This window comes from Meleagris gallopavo, chromosome 1 (genome assembly GCF_000146605.3).
Source record: "Meleagris gallopavo isolate NT-WF06-2002-E0010 breed Aviagen turkey brand Nicholas breeding stock chromosome 1, Turkey_5.1, whole genome shotgun sequence".
Lineage (NCBI taxonomy): Eukaryota > Metazoa > Chordata > Aves > Galliformes > Phasianidae > Meleagris > Meleagris gallopavo.
In genome coordinates this window covers 12,779,287-12,787,432 of record NC_015011.2, presented here as the reverse complement: position 1 = coordinate 12,787,432, position 8,146 = coordinate 12,779,287, and the positions used below count along the sequence as shown (strand labels likewise).

Sequence of the window (8,146 nt, the reverse complement as noted above, 5' to 3'; positions counted from 1 at the left end):
TCCACTGCTGAGATTAAGAAAGGAAATGTTGATAAAATCAGGTGATATATCAAGAATAGACTGATATCTTCTTGTCTCAGAAGACAACGAAAGTGGAATAAGTGACTCTTCAGTGTCTGACCTAGACTTTATCTTTGCTAAATACAAAAGAGTAAGAAATATATATATGTATTTTTATATAAATATATATTTCCATTTGATATATATAAAAAACTAGCAAAACATTAAGTGATTATAATAGAATTTGTGTATTGCAAAATGGACTGGGTTTGGACCAGGGGGAGGGAGAAAGAAAAGCTCACTATATGTGCAGTGATGGACAGAGTTCTATTTGGGATTCCTGTTGATGTTACTTCTGCCTTAATGGTATTCCTGTTGAGTTAAAACTACTTGTACAGGCTTTACCTGCTCATTGATCAGGGCACAGATAAAAGGTATTTTCCAAGTCATGTTTTTCTTGCAGTTTTATCTATTTGGAAAGTGTTGTCTACTGAAAATAAGTAAAATATCTAGTGAATATACAGAAAGAAAAAGGTAGTACTTTATTAACAGTTAAGTGTATGTATTATCTTAAAGATGAAGCATTTGGTAACAGCTTAGGTAATGCACTTCTCTTAAAAGAAATAATACAAGGCGTCTTCACAATGTGGCATTCTGGAAGTTTTAATAATTTTGTTTTAGTGTACAGTATTTTCTACTACATGTTCTTTGTTCATCAATGAAACTTCCTTCAGTTTCCTTTGCAATGTTTTGATATATTTCATTTAACTTTGAATTAATGCTGCAGAGATGAGTGAAAATGTATGGGGGCTAACTCAACAGAAGCACTTGTTCTGATACCATTCCAGGAACAGAACTCTCCATGAGCTCTCATAAAGCCTCTCCATGCAGGCTTGAGGGCTGCTACAGAACAGGAAGCTTTTGTAAAAATGTGCATGATACTGCTCTTCCTGGCTTCTTTTAACAAAGATAATTGAGTTGCATTTGCAGATTCTTTGACAGTAATATAATTTGAAAAATATGTATGCTTTCATTTAAAGCTATCAGTCCTCCAAAGGAGATAAAAATCCTTTGATTTTGTTGAAGTATAGAAATGTTTCATGTCGTGTCTGACTGCACTGTAGTTTAACTAAATGGAGTAGAGGTACTAAACATATGGCTACATAATTTTAATATGCATTTTTCATTGAAAATACTGTTTCTACAGGAAGTCAGTGATAGTTTGGCACTGTTTTTCAGATTTTCTAATATTTGCCTGCAGCTGTTTAACAGGTATCAGAGTAATAAAATGAAAACAACTAAGCACTGATTGCTGAATCTTTAATGCATCATTATATAGATGCTTATTCAACAGCTGTAAATATCTAAGGCACAAAAATTCTAGCCTTAAGAATGTAGATAGACTTTATTCATGAATTAAAAATGTTCACTGTACATGTAAAAGATTCATGCTTTAAAATGTGCCTCCCTCTGTTTACATATACCAGTTGTATAGTGGTTTCTCAGTGCTAAGTAACCTGTTTCTTATCTTGCTTTTTACAAGAAATCTGTTATACTCCACAATGTGTTTAATATAGAGTCTCTTGTGATTGATTGCCAAGTACAATAGCAATATTCAACATTTTTTTAATATCTAATCTTAAGATTAGACATTTTTCAGTCACTAGTAAATTACTACTGTGTTAGTAGTCTCACAACTTGCTCTTTCACATCTGTGTCAGGGTGATGCAGTAAAGATGCCAGCTTCTGAGCAAATGCAGTAGAATCCCTGCAGAGTATAGAGAAAACGGAGTCTTCACTGTATTCATCCTCCATCATGATGCCATCTTCACTGTTCATGTTCTTTTTCAAATTTGCTGCAAATACCAGGGCTCTGAGCAGAATATCTGTGTTTATACAGTTGTCAAAGAGTAACAACAGCGATGGCACCTAGGACATTAAATAAATGATCCATATTTAATCATCAGTGTTAAGTACATCTAGCTAAATCTAACTTTAAAAAATAGAAAAGAAATCTGCACCTAAACAATCTAAGTCAGAAATCTTGTGAAATACCAGAACTACATATGCTGAGATATCGAGCAGGAAACCTGCACAGCATTCATGTTTACTCTTTTGAAAAGATGTGTGTCATAAGCTAATTAATACTTCATACTTTCAGTTTCTAAAATAGAGTGGTGTGGAAGCTTTCTGTCTGTAAGAGAGCCTGTTTTTCTTCAAGTAATGTTACTTTTGCCTTCTGTGGTAATCTAAATGTTTGTTAACATCTCTGATAGAACTGAACATATGCCTACCCTAATCGTGTTTTAATTGTGAAAATCCAGTAGTATCTAGACTAGCTCTGCTTCTGGGAAATACCTCAGAAGTAAAAAGTTTGCTTTTTAAAAATCAGCCACTGCATATTTTAAGAAACATATTTTAGTGAGGAGGAAGAAGGTGCAGAACCATTCCAGCCCCAAACCTTTTGTTTTTGGTATGAGAAAAGGATGTAACTGAAACAAATGTGTATGTTAAGCCAGCAATGGGAAGTGTCAGATAAAGTTCTCCATGAAGACAAGTGATGCACAAGATAAGTTAATTCATAATGCCTAGAGAAAAAGATTTATGGGTGCATTTGAATAAAGAGGTGGGGGATTTCAGTGGAATTTAATTTTATTAGGTGCATTAGCAATTGAAAAGGTGAAAAGGGAAAGTGAGAATGGGCTTCTCCACCTTACCCCTGTTTGGCTCTAAACTAAAAGAGGTTTGGATTAGACACTAGGAAAAAAATCTTCGTTATGAGAGCAGTAAGGCACAGCTGCCCAGAGAAGCTGTGGATACTGCATCTCTGGAACTCAAGGTCAGGCTGGATGGGGCCCTGGGGAACCTACTGGTGGGTGGCAAGGGGGCTGGAACTCTATGATCTATAGAGGTTCTTTCCAACCCAAGCTTTTCTGTGATCCTATGATCTGGAATATTATACAGGAAGTATGACTAAGTGCTTTCAAGTACATATGCCCTGTACATTTGCAAGTAATGTAATCTGTAATATACCACAACCTAGAATGCTAACCTGTGAAAGAATGTATACTTCTAATTATTTATATGAACCAGTTACTTACTAAAACTTTACTTCAGAGTTACATATAAGCTTGGATTAGAAGAATTTAAACATATTACACGTACACATCTACATACATACACGTAAATAATTGCTAAAAAAATAAACTAAAACCTTACTTGAGCTTTAAGAAAGTGTCTTGTTGTGGCTGGGTTTGCAGACAAGTTCACAAGGACTTTCAAAACTTGTATCTGAAATGAGGAACATGCATGATCATTGCAGTCTCCAGAACCGGAATGTGTGAGCAGAGATTAGTGCTCCCTGGCACCTTTGGCATGCCTCTCTACTCCAAGCATACCCACCACTTTTTAGTGTAGCCCACTAACTTCTGGTTTCCTTTATTCTGATAATCTCAAACAAATTCTCACCTTCTTTCAGAGAATCTGGATTTTTCACTAAAGCAAGGAATTTCATGAAAATCATTCTTTTAACATGGTCACCAGACTGTAAGGACTCCAGTATAGTCTGCACTGTCTTCTTTTTTTAACATGAAAAGAAGATAGATTTTGTTTTTTTTCCAGGATTTAAGCTTTCACACAATTACATCAGCAAGGCTTATATAAGTTTGAAATCTAGGACTGAGCTTCCTTAGTATTTTAAATGTAGGAGGTGAGACTGTGAAAGGAGATGTTAATCTAAAGTATAAGCAATAAGGAACAGGATGCAGAGCTAAAAAATAAACAAGCGCTTAAAACGTGATCAGAAGCACACACAAACACAGCTTTGTCCTTTCCTGGACTTTGTGGCACTAATCTTTTATATAAACACTGGAAAAAGGCCAAATACTATTTATTGTACTTCAGTGAAGTATATCTAGTAACTTTAGTGGAACTTTGTACTGCTGAAAGTTATTTTTGATCTGGTAGAACAATTCAGTGCATTGATATTGATGGAATATCGCAAGAATTCATGCATCCGTGAGGCCTTTCAAATGCAGATCTTTCTTGCCCTGTTGTGCAATTGCAGTGTTTGGTAAGCAGAACTCTAGAGCTGCTGTAGTAGATGAAGTGAGCAAAAACTGTGCACACAGTAGGGTTTTGCTAGCTACAGCTCTAGCCCAATAACTGCGCTATCAAGATTCTCTTCCTTCCCTCTCTCCATTCTTCCTGAATTTATGTGGAGTAAGTAATATAGATATGCATATGTCATTTTTTATGGACTGTCAGCTATTGCCAATAAATCCTTATTTTTCTAAGCACACTCTAAACCATGTTACAAAAACAGTAGAAAGGAGGCAAGTAAAACAGCTTCATAAACGGTTTATAACAATACAGTACTCAATACCTGTGTCCTTTCAGATCCTTCTGAAAGCAAATGAAGAAAGCATGGAATCTTGTTTATCATCTTATAATGATAGTCATTGGTAACAGACATATTTGTCAACAATCGGAGTCCAGCTAGCTGCAGATCAGAGTTCAGAGGAGCTGATTCAATGTTCTTACAAACTTGCATAATATATACCTTGGGAAAAAGAAAAGATGAAAAGGAAAGACATTTCTTTGAGACAAGCAGATTTTCTATTCACAAATAGCATCAACAGTCTAGCAACAGGAACGTAAATACCTACTGAACACTGCTTGTTGAATACATAATCTGATCAAGGTACTTAGAAACAAGCACTTATGTTTTGTTTCATTTTTAATACATACAAATTCTGTGACCTGATAGAAGCAGACAGGCCAGACTTACACTCCTTAACTTTCCTGAAGCATAAATTACTCTGAAAACTTAAATTGCTTTGACACCATCTCAGAAGTGGCGCATTTGCTTCAAGGGGTTATTTTGAAAATCACCTACTTAAAGCAACTAAGGTCTTAAATGTTCAGAACAAGCCAAGGATAAGGCTTGGAAAGAAATCCTTCTTTCCAATTACATGGTCCATTCACTGGAATACATCTCAAGAATGGTGATGACAACTGACACTGGCAACTATTATCTACAAAATTTTTTTCTGAATGACATCACACAGTGAACTTTGGAGCTCTAAGAAAAAATTACTTTGCCTTCGTCAAAGGAGTTGTTTTCTACCTGCATGTCTATATAAATATTTGCCACGGGCAAGCACTACTTTAAAAAAAGTTGCTCAGCTCTAAAGATGCTATAAATGACAGTGTATAATCAAAGTGTCTTTCTATCATGCTAAAGAAAAGGCTTCCAAAAGTCTTCAAATCTGCATGTAAGCTCACTGCTTGGACACTTCTTGATCAAGTAATGCCATAAGAGGCTTTTTCTGATGGCTGGTCCCATCTCATCTGTACCATCTACTGTATTTATCAGCAGGACTTACTACCATTATTACAGATGGGTTTTTTTAAAGAGTAAAACACCACAGACAAGCCCAGAGGATCAATTACCATTTTCTCATCCAGTTCCCTTGCCTAGGGAGTCATGTGAGACTCAGACTGCTACCCGTCTTATTGCACGACCTTACTGATGTTCTAGGGATATTTCGAAATCACTTTGCCTCACATTATTTCCCTATAAACCTAACAGCAGTATCTCTGTTTAGCAGCACTTGGTGAAAGCTAAATACAGCCTGCTTAGTTTCCTTGGTGCTTTTTCAAAAAATAAATTGCCAGTGATACAAATGCATTAAGTTATCCATTTGGCCTTAGGGTGCACAGATCATCTACAACTGATGACTCTTATGTCTAACCTCAAGACATTTTAGCATTCTCCCTCATATTTTAAAAATATGCTGAAAGCCCCACACTACTTCCTGTGTCTCAACTACTTGTATTTTTTCCCTGTAATAAACTTACCTGTATCTCTTCCTGATTTTTAATATTCATACTCAAATTATTAAGTGCATTTAGTGCTTTTTCTTTAACTGTGGGAACACAATCCAAGAGCATCCCTCCAATTACAGAAAGGCCATCCAAATTTCGAATTATATCCTGAAATATAAAAGGTACTCAATAAGACCGTTGCAAATTTTAAATTAAATGCTGAAAGCTTTACTCAAAGTTTCTTTTTGTGCAAAGGAAATTGTGTGAATTAAAACTTTCGGAACAGACTACTCTGTTTAAAGTCTTAGTTTGTTATTTTTTGTATTATGATTGCATATAAAAATAAACTATGGTATTTATTTTAAAACTGCCACCAGCTCATAGTCTCAAAATTGCATTGGAATATAATTTCATTTGAGAGACACCAACAGCATACAACCTTCTATAGAGTTGCCCATAAAATAATAGAATTTTGAAGAGCTTGCAAATTAAGCAAGCTCCTAAAGCACTCAGAATAAAACCCATTTTGCTAGTGCTTAATTGAAGAAGGATTTGATACAGCTTGTTAATTGTAAGACATATAATCTCTAAGATGCACTTTGACTTGGAATCTATTAATTCAACTGAAATTTCGAACATGCCTGCTTAGAGCCAAAGCTTTTCTGCATCATATTTCCAACTGAATCAAAGAGAGCTGGATGGCAGGGAAGCTGCTGCAAATGGCACACAGCTTTGTAAACATCAAAGCTACTTGAAAATATTTCTGTAGTTTTCAGATTGGATCTGAGATTATCTAACCTGTCTCAAATTCAGCCTTTTAATTAACATTATATAACTGAAGGCAGCAAAAGACATATTTACAGCACTTTGAAAATACAGGACATTGTACAGAGTTTAAGTACATTTAATGTATACAAATATTAAGCACAGAAATCTTGTGAGGCTGATTAATTGCATTCTTTGGACTAGCATGAAACTAAGGCATAAACATAAAACAAAATTTAGAATACAGGTTAACCCAGCTCTCAATCTTGTGACACTCGTAAGCAAAACAGCGTCCTTCATTTTCCATACTGATCGGTAGTGAAATGCTGTTGTTTTCTACAGAACAATACTTACTTGATTTACAGAGAAGGCAGCACTGTTACTGAGAGTGATTAAAGCTTGCTCCTGAATTAATGGATCATCTGTGGCCTTGAGCAAATGAATAAGCTTCTGTAGAGCGTCTGCATCCATGCTGTGGGGTGATGGAGGAATTTCTTCCATCACTGTTTAAAAATTAAATAATACTAAGTTTGAGACATTTCACTTAGTTCGCAACGAATGCTTTTTTAGCAAGTTGAGTTTTAACTCTGTTCCAGTTTCTCCCTATTGTCCCTTGTTCTATTGCTGCACGCCACTGAAAAGAGTTTGCCCCCAGTGACTTGACTCCTGTACTTCAGATATTTATACACAGTGATGAGATCCCTCTCCAGCGTTCTCTTCTCCAGGCTGAACAGCCCCAGGTCTCAACCTTTCCTCACACAGGAGGTGCTCCAGGCTCCCAGTTCATGACCCTCCACTGGACTCTCTCCAGCAGTTCCCTATCTCTTGAACTGGGGAGCCCAGAACTGGACCCAATACTCCAGATGCAGCCTCACCATGGCAGAGCAGAGTGGAACAATCACTTCCCTCGACCCGCTGTCCACAAATACATACATAATCTATGTTTGATTGTACCCAACAACCATATAGTGGCAAAAAGATTTTTCTTTACCACAGCACGACTTTCATCTTTTTTCCTGAATGCAGTGACTACTTCTTCTCAAGGTATAAAAAGAAGGAAAAGAAAAGGAATGCGTAACAAGAGCTTGAGGTGTATTTCTCTAAGGTTAATTAACAGCAAACCTTCCTTACAAAATTACAGGGAATGTTCACTGAACGTTAACTTTTTCCTTGTGTTCCACAAGATGAAATGTGGAGATCTGTCTGGACATTGCAGGGAAAGTGAATAAGCCTTCTGATTTGCAGCCTACTGCTTGCAGAAATCATGCTGGTGACGCTGTGCCCGCGTACTGCGCTCCTCTCACAAAGCCACAGCCCAGATGTCAGGAACGGCGCTGCTCCGTGATGGAGTCCCGCGGTGAACAGAGAAAGGCCGTTCTGTCAGGATCACAGAACCGCAGGGGCTCCAAGCCCTGCAGCAGCAGGCTCCCTACACTGCGTTACACGGGAAAGCGTGCAGGCAAGTTCTGACTTTCTCCAGAGGAGACTCCGGCTGTAAACCCGCCCCGCAGCAGCGGGCCTTCCCGGCGCTCACCGCGCTGCCGGCCCTGCC

General features: G+C 37.2%; 1 protein-coding gene across 2 annotated transcripts; it reads right to left on the bottom strand.

Moving 5' to 3' along the window:
- Positions 1 to 1,306: 1,306 nt before the first annotated feature.
- On the bottom strand, positions 1,307 to 8,130 carry ARMC10 (armadillo repeat containing 10). 2 transcript variants are annotated; one of them, XM_010725126.3, is made up of 6 exons: positions 7,726 to 8,130; positions 6,949 to 7,097; positions 5,863 to 5,997; positions 4,385 to 4,561; positions 3,220 to 3,291; positions 1,307 to 1,929 (listed from the first exon to the last, which is right to left on the bottom strand). In XM_010725126.3, the coding sequence occupies exons 2-6, from the start codon at positions 7,093 to 7,095 to the stop codon at positions 1,675 to 1,677; spliced, it is 786 nt and encodes a 261-aa protein (XP_010723428.1). In that variant the 5' UTR covers positions 7,096 to 7,097; positions 7,726 to 8,130; the 3' UTR covers positions 1,307 to 1,674. The 2 variants fall into 2 exon arrangements, with proteins under 2 accessions (XP_010723428.1, XP_003201943.1); XM_003201895.4 differs by lacking the exon at positions 7,726 to 8,130 and having other exon boundaries at positions 6,949 to 7,379.
- Between the last annotated feature and the right edge of the window lie 16 nt (positions 8,131 to 8,146).